Source organism: Sardina pilchardus, chromosome 18, assembly GCF_963854185.1.
Source record: "Sardina pilchardus chromosome 18, fSarPil1.1, whole genome shotgun sequence".
Lineage (NCBI taxonomy): Eukaryota > Metazoa > Chordata > Actinopteri > Clupeiformes > Clupeidae > Sardina > Sardina pilchardus.
In genome coordinates this window covers 3,585,959-3,607,060 of record NC_085011.1, presented here as the reverse complement: position 1 = coordinate 3,607,060, position 21,102 = coordinate 3,585,959, and the positions used below count along the sequence as shown (strand labels likewise).

Below are 21,102 nucleotides of genomic sequence, written 5' to 3'. Positions count from 1 at the left end.
GTTTACGTTATGAACTAACTGTATACATCTATATGGGAGATTCTTTGAGTCCAGTATCTCCTCATTGTGAGCTTGTGAGCTTGTTTGTTTCCTGTGGAGCCAGGTGTGTTTGAACCTGCCACTATTCTGAACGTAATTAGTGTCTACATGGACCCAGCTGGGTGTTGCGCCTGGTGAATCAGCACGTTAAGATAAAGAAGGACGTCTAGACACTAATTACATTCAGACTAGCGGCAGGTTCAAACACACCCGGCTTCACAGGAACCAAACAAGCTCACCGAGAGCCTTTCGTACAACTAGTCAATTAGAAAGTCTCCCGTTATGAGGATTAGAGTAATATATGAATATTGTAGAAGAACGCCGTCTGAGGCCAGTTAGTTAAACTGAAACTTAGAAGTGGGGAATTCCTGTGATCATTTAATAAAGACAGACCACATGGTGAAGTTTTATGGCTGTGAATTGTAGTCAGGCTACGCTGAACAGCTAATTCATACCATTGTCTGTGGTAAGATCATTATTATTGAAGATAGTAAGTATACCTGTATATACTCTTCTGATCCTGTGAGGGAAATTAAGGTGTTTGGTTAAGGTGTTACAATTTTTCCGTAATTATGATAATTATCTAACTATGGTTAACATGCCTAATGCTAAGCTGAGCTAAAGGCTAGAGGCCTGGTAAGCTACAGCTATGCTGTTTTACACATGTAGCTATGGATTGATATGTTTGGTGTAAGGGATTTCTTTGTTGTTTTCTCCTTTTACGTTTGCAGGTTTCTCTGCAGAGCTTCCCCTACAGCTTTAGTGTGTTTATTTTACAACACTCCTCAATCGGTGAGTCTGCCTTTTCATGAGCATGATCACGAGGCTGTGAGACTTGTTTGTCAGTGCACCGGCCCACCAGCCCAAAGTTGCAAGCGTGTTTTTTCCACTCACAGATGCTAGGTGGAAGCAAAATGGCCACCATTCAACCCGAAAAAAGACATACAACCATTCCAATGACTCCGAAGCTGTTCAGTTAAGGTAAATTAAGCTAAAAAAAAGCTCAGTTGCCCAGTTCCTCTTTAAGAATGGATAAAGACCAATTGAGTTCAAAAGACTTCTAGCATGCATTTTCACCAATGCGTACACAGTGATTATAATCATCCCAGCAAAACCAGCAACATAGCCCACTCCAATACAACCCCTCTCATATTTTTGCTGCCTCTCCTCTCAAATGCAAATGTGCAAATGCTCAAATGTGTTTCACACACACCCACACCCACACACACACACACACACACACACACACACGCACACACACGTCAATGTCAATTTATTTGTATAGCACATTTAAAAAACAACAGTTGTCTCTCTCTCTCTCTCACACACACACACACACACACACACACACACACACACACACACACCAACTCCCACACACCAACACATCAAACTTACCAACTCACACACACACACCAACATCCACATACTTACCAACACACACACCAACACATCATATGCTTTTAAACACATCACACACTTACCAATAAATCAGACACACACACACACACACACACACACACACACACACACACACACACTAAGACATCACACACTTACAAACTCAGCCAACACGTGCACATCTAAGCACAAACCTTAGTCTCTTCTCAAGTCCACTTTCAGGTGCTGCATTAAAATCCGTAAAAAACGCCTTCCGTCAAAATCCGTCATAAATGACATGTAACAGAAGACAAAAGTGATGATTCTACCACTGTATTCAGATACTGAGTACTCTCCTGTTTCTCTACCTCCCAAGCTCTCTCTCTCTCTCTCTCTCGCTCTTTCGCCCACTCTCTCTCTCTACCACTTAACTATCTCTCGCCTGCACTCTCTCCCTCTTTCCACCGGTCCACTCTCCATCTCTCTCTCCCTCTCTCCACCCATCCACTCTCTCTCTCTCTCTCCCTCTCTCTCTCCACCCATCCTCTCTCTCTCTCTCCCTCTCTCTCTCCACCCATCCGCTCTCTCTCTCTCTCTCTCCCACTCTCTCTCTCCATCTCTCTCTCCCTCTCTCCACCCATCCACTCTCTCTCTCTCCCTCTCTCTCTCCACCGCTCTGTGGGAGTAAGTGTGGGCTTCGGCGTGAGCGCGACTCATCCATGTTACATCACCGTCTCTCAGTTACAGTTTAACATTGCTGCTCCACACTCCAATCAAACCACTTCCTGAATCTCCGTCTTGTGTCTGTCTAACTAGCATACAGTATATTCTAGGCTAGGAATGGAGGTGTGTGTGTGTGTGTGTGTGTGTGTGTGTGTGTGTGAGAGAGAGTTAAGCTTAAGCAGTATAACAGGCAAGTCGTGATTTGAACGACAATATCCACAAACCCTGACGAGGGAGAAGGATGAGGAAAAGTACACTAAGCACCATGGCCGTGCGGAATGGTGTGTGTGTGTGTGCGTGCGTGCGTGAGTGAGTGTCTGTGTGTGTAGCCTGAAAAGAACCAAAAAGCAGCAAGGAGTAAGGAGAGACTTTTTTTCTGAAAAATATTTGTGGGTCTTTTTCTTGTCAGACAGGCCGAGCCAGATCTCTGGCGTGTACACAATATACAGTGGACACAGTCAGTGGAGTTCACCTACTGTACCAATGGCATGAGAGGAACACAACCTCTAGTAGAAAGAACAACATATTCCATGTTCTAGGTCCAATAAAATACTTGAAATACACATAAAATAGGCTACTTTTTCATCTTTATTTGTCTGACAAAAATATGCACAAATCCATAAGAAAATGTAATTGTCATAGACTGTACATACTGTATACGTGTACTGTATGCGTGTGCATTATCTGAACATTGTTTTATTCTTGTCTTATTGCACTGATCTCATTACAGTATTATGGTTTTGATATGAACACCAGTAGTGAAAGGAGCACAAAGAAGAGTCCTGGGAACAGAAGACCCTCTAACCTGGGAACACAGGGATGACCCCTACTATACAGTCCACCAAAGGAAATATACTATGATAAATATGCTGTGATGTGTGTGTGTGTGTATATATATATATATATATATATATATATATATATATACACAGTCTATACAGTAGGCCTATACAGTGAGGAGAAATGTATTTGATACCATGCTAAAGTTGCCTAAAAATAGAAAGGAATAGAAAATCATAATTTGACAATTGATCTTAATGTCTTAATTCAAAAAAGGAGTAAAAATAAAACCGCTAAGTACACCAATTTGCTTTGTGATTGAAGAATGTATCGTAAATAAATACATGTTCTTCCTAAATGCTAGGGGGAAGGAAGTATATGAACCCCTATGTAACCCTATGGGAATTTAACACATAGGGTTAACATAAGGGCAGGCAGATTTTTATTTTTTAAGTCCAGCTCTTTCATGGATCCAGGATATTGTGCATCCTGATAAAGTTCCCTTGGCCTTTGGAATTAAAATAGCCCCACATCATCACATACCCTTCACTATAGTTAGAGATTGGCATGGCACTTTTTCCAGTAAGCCTATTAGCCTGTTTGATGCTTATTGAGCTCATGCATATCAAACAGGCTAATAGGCCTACTGGAAAAAGCACCATGTCAATCTCTAGCTATGGTGAAGGGTATGTGATGATGTGGGGCTATTTTACTGTAATGCAATATAGGCATGTAGGCTACTGTATGTGAATGGATAGATATGAAAACACTATTGCATCTTTCAAAATTAGCACACAGCTCTCTTCCGCCCTCATTCTCCTTTTCACTTATTTTATTTCAAAAGGCATCTAGGGAATGGCAGAACTTAACCAAATGTATACACACCAGCCACTGCCAGCTGCACAGCATTGCTGATGTGTGACTGCAGGGAGCCCGTGCTCTCCCCCTGGCACCAGTAGAGGGCGCTGTCCTCTCCAGCAGACCCCCTGATGGTGAAAACATTCTCACTTTTGCTGTACCGCCCTGAGGGCCTCAGCTCAGATCCGGTTTTTCTTTTGAACCACTTGTATCTCCAGCCATGTAGTAGTTCCCCAGCCAGGTCAGTTTGATGGTCTCACTGGTGAACACGGGATTCTGTGGCTCAACTGTCAGCCTGGCATGTGGTGGCACTGTGGAAAGTGAGCATACTGTATATTCTATATGAGTAGTACTGTACATCATAGCATAGGATAAAACAGAATAAAGCTTAACATTAAACACAACATTTAAAAGTTATTGATTTAAAATAAAATTTCAAAACACTTTTTGATGGCACTTAAACTCTTACAATAATAGGAGTAATGCTTATACTGCGTATGTTTATTGCAAGACACATATTTAGTTAATGTACTACTGAACTTCTCAACTGTAGGGGGATCCTGAGAGCATATCTTCTTTAGTTTCTGCTTTAAGGCATTTACGTGACTTGCTGCCGGTCGCTGCACCAGCATGCGCCCCCCCCCCCCCCCCCCCAAAAAAAAAATAAAATAATAAAATAAAATAAAATAATTCACTAGCAAGCGCACACAGATGACCTGACGACTGCAGTCCAACACCATGTCCACACCAAGGCACAACCTCATTAACAGAAGCAGCCGCACACAACATGACATAAGGACTCTAAACCAGAATGATTATTTTCTTTATTGTTTATCTACTTTTTGGATCTGAACAAGTTCTGAAGAATAAACAAGTAAAAAAAAGAAAGCATTATTTGTATCCTTGGCTTGAGTTAGAGGCCGAGACCCCTTTGGGGAGGGGTAGTCAGAGGACAGGACGTTTCAGGTCTATATATAGTCAGCATGAGAAACACAGTGAAACACTTGTGTTTGGCTGCTGTCCGTGGTGTTTAATATGTCACTTGGTCTTCATTGGTTTCAATGTCTCACATGCCATAATCGGCCTATTACTCTCCTCTCCACTCTTTGTATGCCCCTATAGGGCTCGGGAACAAGCCTTGCATTCTAGGAATAGCCGCCATATTGGTAGCGCACCGAGCGTAATATCCATTCATTCAGATGCAGAAGACAAGAAGCAGAAATGTAGTATTAGCGATTCTTTTCCTCTTGCGATCATGGGTGGTACTGTTACACCCCACTACACAGCAACACACGACCATGAAGGCAAAAACTAAGTAACAGGAACACACTAATATAGGCGGGAGTAAATCCATAGTAATCCATAGTAAACTTAGGAGTGAAGCTGCCAATATGGCTGCGCCCGCGAAGTTTTTTACGTCATGATCCCGAGCCCTATTGCTGTTTTCTCTAGTTTGTTTCTTTTCTCTGTTCTCTGTTGTGTACACACTTGTTTTCTATCTTTTCTACAGTTGCTGTGTGTTTCTGCTTGTCTATTACTGTGCAAGAGGAGGTGAGAGACTGTGGTTCTGGTCTGGTTTCCTCTGTAGGTGTGAGTGTGAGTGTGAGTGTGAGTGTGAGTGTGAGTGTGAGTGTGCCTGCATGTGTGTGCATGTACGTGTCTTTATATGAGTGTGTGCTTGCGTGTGCGTGGTTTACAGTCACTAAATACAGTATACACATATATTAATTTATCGTATGGTCCCCCATGAACTAAAACTTGGCATACATTCAGAGGGTGTCATAGTGATCCTACAACACTTCAAATTCCGTGCAGTTTTGAACATGTCAGGTCAGAGATACCTGCGATTACACCACCTCATTTGAGCTTTTTCATGTTTAAGGTGGCTATACATGAAATGAGTTCAGTGGTTGTGGGATGGGTTGACGTGGCCCCTATTGCATCTATGTGTGTGATATGAGAGATAAAATGTAATGCCTTTATTTGTGTTCACGTTTTACAAAATATTTAATTGAACACAAACAATCTTAGATACCAGCATTTTAAACCCAGTAGCCTATGCCTCTGGTCTCAGTTCATGGGTACAACAAACAGCAACAAACTGCCAACTATCACAGAAATTGAGCAGAATTTTCGTAGAGCCTTTGCTCTTGGCTTAGACACACACACACACACACACACACACACACGCACACGCACACACGCACACACACACTCTGTGGGAGAAGAAGGAGGTGGTTTGTCGTTTGCTGTCTTTCTCTCTGATCACACTCTGCCATCTCAGTCAAACAGTAACTGGACGACACTCAGCATGGAGCTCTCTAAGGGCCTGCTGCTGCTTGGTGAGTTATCCTCAAAAAACCCAAACTCCTGTTAAAGAAAGTTGAGTGTGTGAGTGTGTGTGTGTGTGTGTGTGTGTGTTTGTGTGTGTAACATCTGAGTTACTTGAAATATATCAGTCTGTGTGGAATGAATGTATACATTATACAAGTTTCACTTTTTGAATTTTGAATTCTAATTATATGGCCCCTCTTTTGGCAGAAAAATAAATAATCCCAATCATACTTAATAAATCATGGTTCATAATGATGTGCCTACCATGCCTAGTGCTTTAGTTGATCTGTTGTTCATGTATGAGATAACAAATGACAGACTATGAATTCATGTCAATTTCTGATGATTCGTGATATATTTAGGAAAGAAGTAATACATGAATCAGGAATGATGGTAACCACTTTTTCATATATTTGATTTAGATAGTTTAGCCTACTTTTGTTTGTGAGAGAAGAAGGGTATTTTTGTGTGCATATGTTCTAAGTGATGATCATGACATATCATTGCTGAATGTTAATGAGGAATGTGATCTGTGTGTCTTTGTGTTCCAGTGCTGATAGTGTGCACCCACTCTGGACATGCTGCAGGTGAGACTCATTTGAGCTTTTGTGCTCCCCAGTTCCTTCATCATGGTGTAGACAAAGTTGGTCTAGAATGACACACATCAGAATGACTGTGCCAATGCATGGTACAGTAGAGTTGGCAACAGTTGCAATAAAGCACTGTGTACTATAGCATCTTTAGAGGGTCAGAGAGTGTCTTTTTCCTGAAACTGTCATCACAGACTACTGTGGGTTCTTTCAGCTTTCACCCAGAGAGGTTTACAGGCCATATGTCCACATGTGTCGTTTTCCTCCCATCTCCATGTCATGCCTGTCCTGTGTTTATACAGGGATACCCACCGCTGTACTGGTGCTGAATCCTGACCAATCACAGTTCTACATTGGAGAGTCTGTCACTCTCAAATGTAGCATACAGCAGAACTCCTCAAGATGGTGGTACAGTTGGCAAAGAGATGGACAGAAGGTTTACCCAAGAGTGAATCTCCGGACTAAGAGTAATAAGTACACAATACAGCATCTGCAGGTGTCCCATAGTGGTAACTACACCTGCAATAGATATGATGACAGAGAAGAGTTCAAGAGTAGGACTAAAGCAATACACGTATCAGGTGAGTAAACATCAATACAGTGCTGTGCATCGCAAAGTATCATATAATTGTTGAGCACTTTTGGTTGTTTCTATTTATTCTGTAACTTGCATCAAAATGCAATTGACAGTCAAAATTGTCTCTGCGCATGTCTTCATTCATTGGATATGGTCTTTTGACTAGTCTTTGATATTTGCAGACAATTCATACTTGTCTCACAGAAGTTAGATTTGTTCGTTAATAGATTGTTTCCAAATGATTAAGGTTTACTAACACTACACTGTGCAAATGTCAGCTCCTAAAACTTTCATAAAACATTTTCACATACAGTGCCTATAGAAAGTCATCATACCCTTTTGAAATAGTTACTTTTTTTGTCTTACAGCCTGAAATCAAAACCCATTTTTAAAAAAATCTTTTCCAGTTTTATTAACAAATTTAGCTGTACAACATCAAAATAATGAAAAAAAAGTAAACAGTTCTGAAAATTAATAAAAAATGAAAAACTAGAATAACAGGGTTGGAAAAGTCATCATACCCCTGACTTAATACTTTGTAAAGCTTCCTTTTGCTTTCATTACAGCCATCAATCTGTTTGGATATGTCTCTATTATAGCTTTGCACACCTAGATAGGGGAATATTTGCCCAATTTTCCGTACAGAAATGTTAAAATTTAGTCAAATTCTGTAGGGAATGGCGATGGACTGCTCTCTTCAAGTCAATCCACATATTTTCTATAGTATTTAAGTCAGGGCTCTGACTTTGCCACTCAAGGATATTCACCATCCTATCCTTAAGCCACTGCTTTGTTTTTTTGGCAGTATGTTTAGGATTATTGTCGTGTTGGAAGGCGAATGACCTCCCCATCCTCAGCTGTCTAGGAGAGGGACGCAGGTTTTCCTTAAGAATGTGGGTGTATTTGGCAGCATCCATTTTCCCTTCTATCCTGACCAATTGCCCAGTTCCCGCTGAAAAGAAACATCCCCACAACATAATGTTGCCCCAACCATGCTTCACACTAGATATGGTGTGTTTTGGGTGGTGTACTGTGTTGGTTTTCGCCAAACATTGCGCTTGGAGTTCAGTGCAAAAACACATCTGGAATATTCTGCTACCATGTGGAAAAAGCTTATATGGTCAGATGAGACTAAGATCGAACTTTTTGGAGACTAAGATTGAAGTTTTTGGACTGAGCTCCAGGCGCTAACCAAACACAGTATACACACCCAAACACACCCAAAACACACCATACCTACTTTGAAGCATGGTGGGGGCAACATTATGTTTTGGGGATGTTTCTCTTCAGCGGGGACTGGGCAATTGGTCAGGATAGAAGGGAAAATGGATGCTGCCAAGTACACCAAAATTCTTGAGGAAAACCTGCGTCCCTCTCCTAAACAGCTGAGGATGGGGAGGTCATTCGCCTTCCAACACGACAAAAATCCTAAACATACTGCCAAAAGAACAAAGCAGTGGCTTAAGGATAGGATGGTGAATATCCTTGAGTGGCAAAGTCAGAGCCCTGACTTAAATCCTATAGAAAATATGTGGATTGACTTGAAGAGAGCAGTCCATCGCCATTCCCTACAGAATTTGACTAAATTTTAACATTTCTGCACGGAAAATTGGGCAAATATTCCCCTATCTAGGTGTGCAAAGCTATAATAGAGACATATCCAAACAGATTGATGGCTGTAATGAAAGCAAAAGGAAGTTTTACAAAGTATTAAGTCAGGGGTATGATGACTTTTCCAACCCTGTTATTCTAGTTTTTAATTTTTTATTAATTTTCAGAACTGTTGGCTTTTTTTTCATTATTTTGATGTTGTACAGCTACATTTGTAAATAAAACTGGAAAAGATTTTTTTTTAAAATGGGTTTTGATTTCAGGCTGTAAGACAAAAAAAGTAACTATTTCAAAAGGGTATGATAACTTTCTATAGGCACTGTATACCCATATACAATCTGAAATGTGTAGTTGTAAAAGCTGTTGTGGTGCCATTACCAACTTTGTATTCTTCCCACACAGAGAAACCCCGGGCAGTTTTGAGTTCCCTCTCACAGACCTGGCTGACTGAAGGAGACTCAGTGACTCTGAGCTGTGAGGTTAGAGGCTCCACTACAGACTGGAGATTCCACTGGTACAAGACTTCCCCCTACAGGCCTGGCCATGGGTTAAGATATATCACACACAAAAACAAAATATATGATGTAGAGGGGGTCTCAGACAGCATCAGAGGATCTGGAGGCTCCTACACTCTCAGCCCTGCTGCTCTTAGACACACAGGGGTTTATGTGTGCAGAGCAGAGAGAGGAGAGCCAGTCTATCACACAGAGTTCAGTCAGCCTCAGCCCCTCTGGGTCACAGGTGAGATATAAACCCATCAGTGTTCAGTTGTCATCAGACCCATACTTTATGGAGTAGGGTGCCTCTAGTACAGCAATTTTATTTTGTTTAATTTCAATGTTGCGTGTGGTGCTGTTTGTCTCAGGTGTGTCTCCTCCAGCTTCTGTCATCATCCATTCAAACTGGACCCAGATCTTTACATTTGAGTCTCTCTCCCTGAGCTGTGTGGTTCAGGGCAACTCAACTGGATGGACACTGAGGTGGTTCACAGGCAGAGGAGGAGAATCAAAGTGTAGATCAGAAACAAGATCCAGCTGCAGTATCAGATCAGCATCTCCATCAGACAGTGGAGTGTACTGGTGTCAGTTTGAGTCTGGAGAGCAGAGTAATCCTGTCAACATCACAGTGCACGGTGAGTGTAATCAGGCATGATTTGATAGTGTGTGGAAAGCTGAGCTATTTCTTTCCATTTAGCATTAGAGGGTTTTCTGTTATTGCTGTTGGCTAATTCATTACCTCCATTACCTCCATCAGCTGTGGTGTGTTTTGTCCACCTGCTGTGTGCAGGATTATCTGGACTCATTTATATTTGATGAACATGAAGTTTGGCCTCTCAACTTGTTTGGCCAGAACTACCTCAGACTCTGTTGGGTTCCTCTAGTTATATCTGTATTTCCATGTGGTGGTTTAGCAGACTTATTCTACTCAGTTTGTATGAACTCAGCTTTGGATAAAAGTGTCTGTTAAATGAATACCTGTAAATGTTATAGATCAGTGAAGGAAATTCCCAGACTTTGTCAAACCTCTTGTCTTGTTCACCTGAATTTGGAAACTTAAACTAGCCGAACTGAGCAACTGAGCTTCTGTTTGTAGATGGAGACGTAATCCTAGAGAGTCCTGCCCATCCTGTGACTGAGGGAGATGCTCTGACTCTACGCTGTAGATTTCGCTTCAAGATATCCAACATCAGGGCTGACTTCTATAAAGATGGGACACTCCTGCAGACCTCCACCACAGGAGAGATGACCATCCCTGCAGTCTCCAAGTCACATGACGGCCTCTATAAGTGCAGGAACCCAGAGAGAGGAGAGTCACCAGAGAGCTGGATCACCATCAGGGGTTGGAGAGGTTAATAGTTACTGTATGTAATGTTTACCGTTATGTATACGTACATGATATTTGGATATGACACTGTCAACTGCAGTGTGTTTACAGTTTCAGATCCTGACTCCTCTAAGTTGGTGGTAGTGGTGATTGTGGTGATTGGGCTCCTCATAGGCTTTGCTCTGGTCACTTTACTGGCCCTGCTGTTTCACTTCAACAAAGTTAAAGGTAAGAGAAAAAGTTATCAGCTCATGGAAATGACTCCTGTATTTTATCTTACATACCAGTATTTTCTAAATATCAAATGTTAATAAAAGACTGTTGAAAAAAATGGCACACAACCATTGATTTGATGTCTGTACATTTTCTCTTCTAAGATTCAGGTTCCAGTACAGTGAGGCGAAACCTGTAAGTTTTCTTCACAATTTATTTTGTTAATGGGAAGTAGTGTCCCCCTCAGAAATGCCTTACCCTTGAATATGCATTTAATCACCGATTATTTAATAAGCCTTTATAGCCTAGCCTTCATAGCCTTTATCCATGTTACATGTAAAAGTCTGGCTATTTTCTTTGTGGGATTCAACAGTCAGTCAAACATCATTACTTTCTCAGCACACAACAGATCTCTGTGTCCCTGTAGAGACCAGCAACTGCAGACCACCAATCAGAGTTCAGACCCGGACCAGACCACCAATCAGAGTTCAGACCCAGACCAGAGGAATCAGGATCAGAGTCAGTCTGCAGGAAGTGAGGGGACTCAATCAGAGTATATGCCTCTGCAGAAGAGTAAGACCAGCTCTTATGTTGATTTCTTTGTTTTATTAATGTTAATGTAATGTATGGTTTGGATTGATTTTTGCAGAACAAATACATGTCTCTCATTCTAATGATGTACCATTAATTCCATACGGTAGGATGCACAGATGACTATGGCACCCTCACACCCTTGTATATGCCACTGCAGAAAGGTCTGTGTGTTTGTATTTTGAAGTATCTGAATATATTGATATGTTTTTTCTTGCATTAGGCCTATATTAAGGTTTACTTTTTCTGAATCAATTCTATCTAAAGCAGGTTCCACAGATGTCTATGAAACAATTAAATCATCCAAAGATTCCTGTGAAGGTATAACAAGTTATCTAAATAATACTAACTTTGATGCTTTGTAAAATGTTGTAAATATAATGCAGATTTGTTTCATAACCATTAATTAATAAAAACTGCATATGCAATTGTCTTTAGTATTCCTGGTATGTATTTGTGGTAAATACATACAGTACATCTACCATATACACCAGTCTTGGACCTGACAGTGAAACATTTCACTAAAGGAAACATGCATCAGTGTTTGTAGAAAAGAAAGTGTAATCTGGCATTTACAGTATGATGACCGTCGTCCTCATATCATTTCTGTCTCCCTGTGTAGGTTTTGAGGACGGATATGACGATGTGGATCTCCCTGTGTAGGTTTTGAGGACGGATATGACGATGTGGATCTCCCTGTGTAGGTTTTGAGGACGGATATGACGATGTGGATCTCCCTGTGTAGGTTTTGAGGACGGATATGACGATGTGGATCTCCCTGTGTAGGTTTTGAGGAGGGGTATGACGATGTGGATCTCCCTGTGTAGGTTTTGAGGAGGGGTATGACGATGTGGATCTCCCTGATACTTGAGAAAAAGGAAAATACTTAACTTAGAGAACAAGACAGATGTAAGAACTGGAAATGTCCAGTGAATATTTGAAAGTTGAATGATGTGTGAGTTCACTGAATGAGGATTTATAAAAGTAGTATGATGTAAATGATGTCCGTATAAGGCCCTACCTGCCAATTCTTACGACTAACATCACAATAATGCCTTTGAGCTAGACAGTAAATGTATATATATTTTTAGCATGATCGTTAGTGTGAATGTACCGTATTAATGAATTTGCATACATACATGTATTCTCAAATATGACATTACTTTTTTATGGGACAAAAACTCAAAATTACTATTTATATTTTGTGTGTGTTCATTAGAAAAGAGAATAGGGGCACAACTTGCTGTAGTGTTGTAATGTACTAACCACCATTAAATATGAACAGCACCCTTAATTGTTGTATAATGGTGGCAGGCCAGGCAATTAGCTTGCACATTATGTACAGACGTAACGTGATTGAAATATATTGCTCCTATCATCTCATGTAAATGTTCTGTCTTTAATTATTGTCATTGATTTGAAGCTGTTTCACACTTTAAAATCTATTCAAAATATGGGATAATGTAAAGAACTTCGGCCGTTATTGGTAAAATAAGTCCTGACAGAGTGAACCGGACCCCAATGCGCCAAAATGCCCATTTCCAATTTCTCTAAAACACGGGCACAAAAATATGCATGGATGTGTATTTCTTTGAAATTGAGTAAACAACTGACTGCATATTAAATTGAGAAGGTCTGCGTGCTAATGAAGGCTATATACTGTACAGTACTTCTGTTTGTTTTCATAACATGTTTTGTGTATTGGAAATAATAAAGAGTGATTCATCTCACCAGATACAATAATTAATTTAAATGTTTGGACATGTTTACAGTCCAGAGAACTGACATGTAAGAGAAGCCAAAACAGTGTCAGACCAGCATGATAACAAGTAGCACTTCATGAGTGACCTCATCCTAAAATCAGCAACCCACTCCACGAGGGCTCATAGCACCATTGATGATTTCAGTCTGAGACGCATACACACACACACACACACACACACACACACACACACACACACACACACACACACGCATACACACACACACACACACACACACACACACACACACACAGACACACACACACAGACACACACACACAGACAGACAGACACACACACTCACACACACACACACACACACACACACACACACACACACACACACACACACACACACACACACACACACACACACAGAGTGTTTGTTGTCCCTAAAGAAGGGCAGATATTTGGGACAGAAGGAACAGGTACAGGAGCTGTCCAAGGTGCTGAATTGGTCTATACCGGAGTAGTCATGGATTATAGTGTTTCTCAAAACCTTACTTGGCCCCACATGCAAGCTTTCAACATAACAGTACATTAACATTTGTGTGTATACACCTTCATTTGCTGTGTTAGATAGTGTACATACAGTACCATAAGGACCTCACCTCACGTACGTTATGTTAGTCCTCTTGGTGTCACCATTTCATATCATTCTGCATTCTGTTGTACGAGTCCTCTTGGAGGAGCTGATAGTCTCCAGGGGCTGCTCCGGAGGGTCCTCGTGTGACCTACTCGTCGTCTGGGCTACCGGGTCCAGCTCGTAGGGCACTCTCATGGAGCCTCAGTACTAGACTGATATCTCTTCAAAATATTGTAAAAGCTATTTTGGCGTGTTTGTTGTGCGTGTCAAAAAAAAAAAAAGAGAGAAAAATCTTCCAAGGGGTGATTGCTCACCTAGGATTTTTGGCTTGGCCAAATTTGGTTGAATAGCCCTTGAAAAATATGGTCGAATATCCTTAGAAGAATTGGATGAATAGCCTAAACATATTTACCCACTTCCCCACTGAATCAATCCTTCGTCAGGCATCCTCAGAATCCTGTTGGAGTTGGCTTTAATACTCTGATTAACTGAGGGACATTTTATAATTTCACTGGTATCTAACTGGTAAACAAAATACATGATAGAACTTAAATAGCCAACCTGAGTCACTGATTTGAGGCTCTGAGCCTGGTTGTCTATAAAACTGGAAAAAGTGGGCCTCTCTGACAAATGGCTCTGAGAAGGAAAGAATACCAATATATTTCCATCTGTTTTGAAACCCTCCAGCCCAAGCACTCTTCCTGCAGTCTTTCTCTGGCGTTCCCTCCTTAATGTATTCATCTTAGATACTTAGATTCCACTTTGATCTATTCTACATGTACTGTAGCTTCTGCAAAATCAAAGCAAGGGAGGCTATAGAATATGCATACAGTATGTCTATACCTCTGCTTTGTACTGTATAGGAGCAAGTGTATGCAAGTGTGTTTAGCCTGGCATAATTTACACACAAATGCCAGCCAGACAGGGCCACAATAGAAAAGAGGAGGTCTATTTTATGCAGATGTCCTGGGACCAGTATGCCTCTTCAGCACGCTAAACGCCAAATTAATAGTTCTTTCCGCACACCAATTGTACACAGATGCTAAACATTAAACACATAGAGCACATCCAAAGTGTTTTGCATTTTCTTGCTATACCTATACAGTATAGTGTGAACACAAATGCATTTTTCAACATTCATATATTCAAATGACTAGCCGACATTTTTACTTTATTTTCACTTGCCTTCATTTCAATTTATTTCAGGTCGTTAGGAACTGCATGGGTCTGAGTGGAATCACCCTGAAGACTGAATAATTTAAAGAACTTTGGGCCTGAAGATGTAATGATTGAAGTAGACCAGCAGAGGGAGCTATACTCCAGTGCAGATTGAGCAAACCACTCAATAAATTTGGGACTCGGCAGAGTCAGCACACATTGATGGACATGCGATTGAATGTGTCTCATATTGGAAAAATGGGGAACGGTCCATCATTGGAATAATGTGTGTTGGTCTCATTGGAATAATGTTTGTTTGTTTACGCAAACCTGGCAAATAAAGCTGATTCTAATGTGTGTTAGTCTGATATTGGAATAATGTGTGATTGATTGAGTTCTCCTCTGCCACTACCAACATTGTTGACAGTGTACAGTAAGTCCGGCCCCTTCTTTGATTTTAATTGGCTACAGTAGCAAGGGAGAAGTGACATTGATGAGCCCAGCGCTGTTCTAAAAGTTGAACAGATTTTGACCTCACAGCTCCTGTCACAGATTTTGATTTCAACTGTCAGCGCTCTGAGCACTGCGGGAAAAAAAGGTCAGCATTGAGGGATCCAACTTCACAGGATTTGTATAGAAAATAATGGCTGTCGGCTGATATTGGAATAATGTGTGTGAGTTTGATACTGTAATTATGTGTGTTAGTCTCATATCGGATTAATGTGTGTTAGTTCAACAATGAACCAGCGGCTGGGTTGACAACAAAGCAGTTTGGGTTGTTTTCAGCCCAGTGTTTTTCAGAGTCTAATGTGTGTGTGCTTGTGTGTGTGTCTGCATATGCCTAGGCGAAGTGTGACTGACTATGTGTGTGTGTGTGTCTACATATGCGTAGGCGATGTGGGTCTGCCTATGTGTGTATGTGTGTGTGTGTGTGTGTGTGTGTGGGTCTGCCTATGTGTGTGTGTGTGTGTGTGTAGTCTGTTGTGTCCTTATGTTGCAGATCAAAGGGATGTCGATGCCCAACTCAATTATGAATCAAATAAAACCCAAACAGAAAAGTCAGAAATCTCGCCTGCTCTCTTGTCCCCCTGTGTGTGAGTTGTTCTTTCTGTCTGTGTGATGCCCTTAGTCTTTTTGTACCTGGTAGTGTTTGTGTGTATGTGTGTGTGTGTGTGTGTGTGTGTGTGTGTGTTTGTCAGTCACTTGCATACACAAACAAAACCACACATACAAACAAGTATTGAAATGCATTTTGCATCGACAGACACACACAAATGCGAGCACACACACACACACATACACACACACACACACACACACACACACACACACACACACACGTGTTTCACGTGTTCTCTTTCACATGGCGCAGAACTCCCACTGCGCTGAGACGTGTATCCAGGGCTATATTGAATCATTCATACTGTCACACATTTAAGATAGGCACATCTCTATCACTCACACACACACACACACACACACACACACACAGAGGAGTTACACACCACTCACACACACTTGGAGTCTTACGCTCACCACAACAAAGTCGTTAGAGAAGGGGGCAGTGTATGTCTGCGTAGTAAGTGTGTGTGTCTATTCGTGTGAGTGTGTGTGCGTGTGCCTGTTCAAGTGTGTCTGCATGGTGGGTGTGTGTGTGTCTATTCGTGTGTGGTGAGTGTGTGTGAGAGTGTATCTGCGGAGTGTGTTGGGAGCTAAGCCAGATGAGAAAAGGGGCAGCTTGTGTGTGTGTGTGTGTGTGTGTGTGGTGAGAGTGTGTGTGGTGTGTGTTGGGAGCTAAGCCAGATGAGAGGAATAGGCAGCTTGTGTGTGTGTGTGGTGAGTGTGTGTGTCTGTGTGGTGTGTCTGGCGAGTGAGTGTGTGTGTGTCTGTGTGTGTCTGGCGGGTGAGTGTCTGTGTGTGTGTGTGTGTGTGTGTGTATGTGTGTGTGTGTGTGTGTGTGTGTGTGTGTGTGTGTGTGTGTGTGTGTGTGTGTGTGGTGAGTGTTGGGAGCTAAGCCAGATGAGAGGAAGGGGCATCGTGTGTATGTGGGTGGGGGAGTAAGTTGGTGAGTGTGCCTGTGTGTGTGAGAGAGAGATGTATGTGTATGTGGAATTAAGTGTGTGTGACAGTGTGTAAGAGAGAAAGTGTGTGTGTGTGTGTGTGTGTGTGTGTGTGAAATAAGAGATGGTGGGGAAAGATGAGGAGAGATGAGAGGAGCAGCAAGAACCTCATGAATCATCAATTACAAAAATTGGAGAAGCAGTCCTGCTGCTTGCACACACACACACACACACACGCACACACACTCACTCACACACACACACACACACACACACACACACACACACACACACACACACACACACACACACACACACACACACACGCACACACACTCACTCACTCACTCACACACAGACACACACACACACACACACACACACACACACGCTCACTCTCTCACTCACACACTCAGACCCTCTTCCCACAAAAGTGTCGGGCACCACTACTGTGGGCTACACAAATGCGCACGCAGACACACACACACACACACGCAGACTCACACACACACACACACACAGGAGTGTATGAAATTGATTAAGCTCTGTTGCCTATACACGCACGCACACACACATCAATAAAAACCGCCCCCCACTGCTACCCACACATTCACTCACATGGCACCCCTACTGCTCCCTATGCATATACAAATGCTGACACACACACACACACACACGCACACACATACACATGCATGCACACACGCACGCACACACACACACACCAAACCACACCTCATATCTGCTTACTGATGAGCAGAGTGTAACCTACTGCACATACACGAACACACACACACCCATGCGCGCGCGCACACACACACACACACACACACACACACACACACACACACACACCAAACCACACCTCATGCCTGCTGACTGACGAGCAGGTATCCTAGCCCGCGGTGGCCACGGGAAGCCTGAGAAGAGCGATATGTATCAGAATATAATTACCACTCAGGGGAATCGTCCAACACAATGGAAATCATTACTTCCACTTCTGAATACAGTATTAGTATTTGGGAAAAAAACCCTTATTAGGCGTCCATAACATTAAACATAAAGACGAGGTTGTGCTGCATTTTGTTACAGTGATCTAACGTTAGAGGGAATTATGGACATATCTGCTGAGGCGTGTTTCAATCTGCCGATATAATGGGCAGAAAGGGAGCAGCAAACCATATCAGTCCGCAGGTCAAGGGTCAACCAAACTGGACTTAATTATCATATAGATGAGAACTTGGGGCATTCTTCATTGACATTAAAGTGCTAGTTGGTGGTTCATTTACATTTAAAGGCCCAATCTGTAGGTTAAACGATGTGGACTGCTAGGCTTCTGCACTGCAACTTCAACAGACTCAAGACTGAAGGCTTCCTTAAAGCAGACATAGAGTGGGATACCAGTTTCACCTTGACGTTGTTGACGGAGAGTTTGGTGCATGGCCACAATTGGGTTCTTCTCGTCTTCCTCTTATCTGTGAGAAAGGTGAAAACTCAATCCCAATGGCAAAATAATATTTTGTTATATTATATATTTTTTTAAGTACATTTTTTGGGCATTTTATGTATGTGGTAGGACAGTGGAGAATGTCAGGAAGAGAGTGGGAGAGAGAGTGGGGTTGGGATCCGGAAAGGACCACTTGTTATATGTACTGTATCTTAACAGGTGAAAAAGTGAAAAAGTGAAAAACAGGTATTTTCACTTTCCCGTTCACGAACCAACATTTGAATCTTTCCGAGCATTTCGACCAAACAAAAGCCACTTCGGTTTGGTTTTCCATCCATATCAACAGTTCCGTTCATATCAACTGCTGTTAAACAAAACTAGTCAATTAGCATTACACTGCAGACGTTGACTGGCATTTTAAACAACTAGTTTCTGGTTTTACGGGACAACTGTTCATATTATTCTTCTGTTTATGCATCTCATTAACTAACAATGGGTGCTACATGCAAAAACTAACGTTGTTGGTTTGGTTCGAAACTGGTGGAAATGCAGGCTGGTTCACTAGATAGCACCACGATTGAAAGAATTTCCAATGGCACCAGTTCAAGAACGGGTTCGGGTTATTGGGCACCACGGATGTCTATCAAATGCGTCTGTGCATAGCTCATAATTGTCTTGCTTTCCCCCCTGTTCTGTGATTGGTCCCCTATCTGAGGCAGAAATTAGGGCGGTAGTTTCCAGGATGCCCTAGCAGTGTGAATCAAATTGCGCGCAAGGCAGCATGGGAACACCCAGGCTAGGTGAAAATAGCCTTTGCCAAAAAAAAAACAAAAAAAAAACAATGTTTTATATAATTTGACTGAATGTTTAGAAAATGAGAAGTGGGCATACATGTATGTCATAACTACTCATATTTAGTCAAAGGCAAGGTAAGAAGGGAAAACTAGAGTTATAGTGGCCGGATGTATCAGTTTGCAAGTCCTGCCTCTTTTAATTACTGTTATTGCTACATCTGTCAAACAGTGCAAAATCTTCACATCTTTGCCATTAGGAAGAACGTGCAGAACACAAACAAATGTTGCACATTACCAGAGAAAATCATTCTGTGAAGTAATCGCTCATTCTGGAGTTTCAGCATGCGCGGCACAGGGGTCCATCTCTTTGAATTACAGATGGAATGTTTATAATTAGGACTTGTAAAGCCAGTCAATACACTTTGTGTTATCTCGTTAGCCTGAAATGCAAAATGCAAAGTGTAGGGTACACCTCAGTGGTTCATAATGCTGTTGCACACTTTGCTCAGTGAGGCATGTGTTGAAGGTAACATCAGAAGTCTTGTTTATGATTATTAACAGAGCTACAGTATAATTGTGTTTTGGAAGTCTACTTTAGAAATGCTTGCTTCCTTAAATGGTGTGCCTGGCTGCCCTTGTCACAAGAAAACACCTGAGAACTACTAGGCCAGACTAGCTGCCACTCTCTCCTTCACCACCCTGGGAACTGAGAGGAAGTGTGCAACTAAGAGGAAGTGTGCAACTAAGAGGAAGTGTGCTGATATCTGCCGATGCAGCAATTCCTCTTGCCTACCAGTCCCTCAGTGCCTTCATCCTTCTCTGTTGAAAAAGTTCCCCATATCCAAAGTCTCCGGGTCTCTCCTTAGTGTGTGTGTGTGTGTGTGTGTGTGTGTGTGTGTGTGTGTGTGTGTGTGTGTGTGTGTGTGCAGGGCTGTGTGTGTGTGTGTGTTCCCCATATCCAAAGTCTCCGGGTCTTGCCTTAGTGATTAACAAGCTACTGTACTACCGCCGGGAGCCAATAATCACTGAAGAGCATGCGCGCGAGCTCGAGCTCGAGCTCTGGCAAACGTGCAGAGAACGTGCACCTGTGCTACAGTACATTCAGAATCATCTCGTGGCTCAGTCCCTGTCAGCAGAGACACAAGTCGATTTCAAATTCTTAACTTATAAGTAGGGCACTGACTTAAAACGGCACGCTTGATGTGGCAGTGAAATAGGCAAGCCATTTTTCCAAAGACCCTGCAATGGAACGCTACATTAGAGCCACAAGAACGAGCATGACTGAGGGTCATGACTGAAGGTCATCTAACTCGACGATCACACACTTTGTCTAAGAAGCTTTCTATTAATCCAAGTGATACTGTATTCTTAGTTGCAAAGTGCTGGGAATGAAATTGCTACAGCTGAAGCTGTTAACTGAGCCTTCAGGTACTGAAAACCGTATCTTGCTTTAATTTCGCTTTACAGTCAGTTTCGTCATAACATAGAGAAAGCAGATATATAGAGCTCCACTTTATTGTCCATCCATCGACACCTTACATAGGCACAGAAAGGGATCTGTCTTCAAAAATGCGACGAAGGAATAGTCTGTATCAGACACGGATCGGTTAGCGCCGCAGTGGTTGCTCGGATCAGGATGAAACAGCGCTGGCTGAAGCCTCCACATCTGTCTCTGTCTAGAGGGAGATATACAGAAACACACCCTGATGGCTCGGGATAAATCATGTGCACTCCAAACATGACCTTTCTTGACCTTAAGAAATATTATTTACCA

General features: G+C 42.0%; 1 protein-coding gene across 1 annotated transcript; it reads left to right on the top strand.

The window, feature by feature from the left end:
* Positions 1-6,091: 6,091 nt before the first annotated feature.
* On the top strand, positions 6,092-13,167 carry LOC134064389 (cell adhesion molecule-related/down-regulated by oncogenes-like). Its single transcript, XM_062520308.1, has 12 exons — positions 6,092-6,122; positions 6,666-6,701; positions 7,007-7,285; positions 9,295-9,633; positions 9,758-10,024; positions 10,486-10,730; positions 10,761-10,944; positions 11,094-11,124; positions 11,357-11,502; positions 11,631-11,684; positions 11,788-11,841; positions 12,348-13,167. Exons 1-12 carry the CDS (start codon positions 6,092-6,094, stop codon positions 12,389-12,391), a joined length of 1,710 nt encoding a protein of 569 aa, XP_062376292.1. The 3' UTR covers positions 12,392-13,167.
* Positions 13,168-21,102: the final 7,935 nt, after the last annotated feature.

Excerpts from the sequence above, each read along its gene's own strand:
- LOC134064389 (XM_062520308.1), top strand. The coding sequence starts at position 6,092 with ATGGAGCTCTCTAAGGGCCTGCTGCTGCTTG. Across the intron at positions 9,634-9,757 it reads TCAGCCCCTCTGGGTCACAG|GTGTGTCTCCTCCAGCTTCT; the intron begins GTGAGATATAAA and ends TGTTTGTCTCAG. Across the intron at positions 10,945-11,093 it reads TCACTTCAACAAAGTTAAAG|ATTCAGGTTCCAGTACAGTG; the intron begins GTAAGAGAAAAA and ends TTCTCTTCTAAG.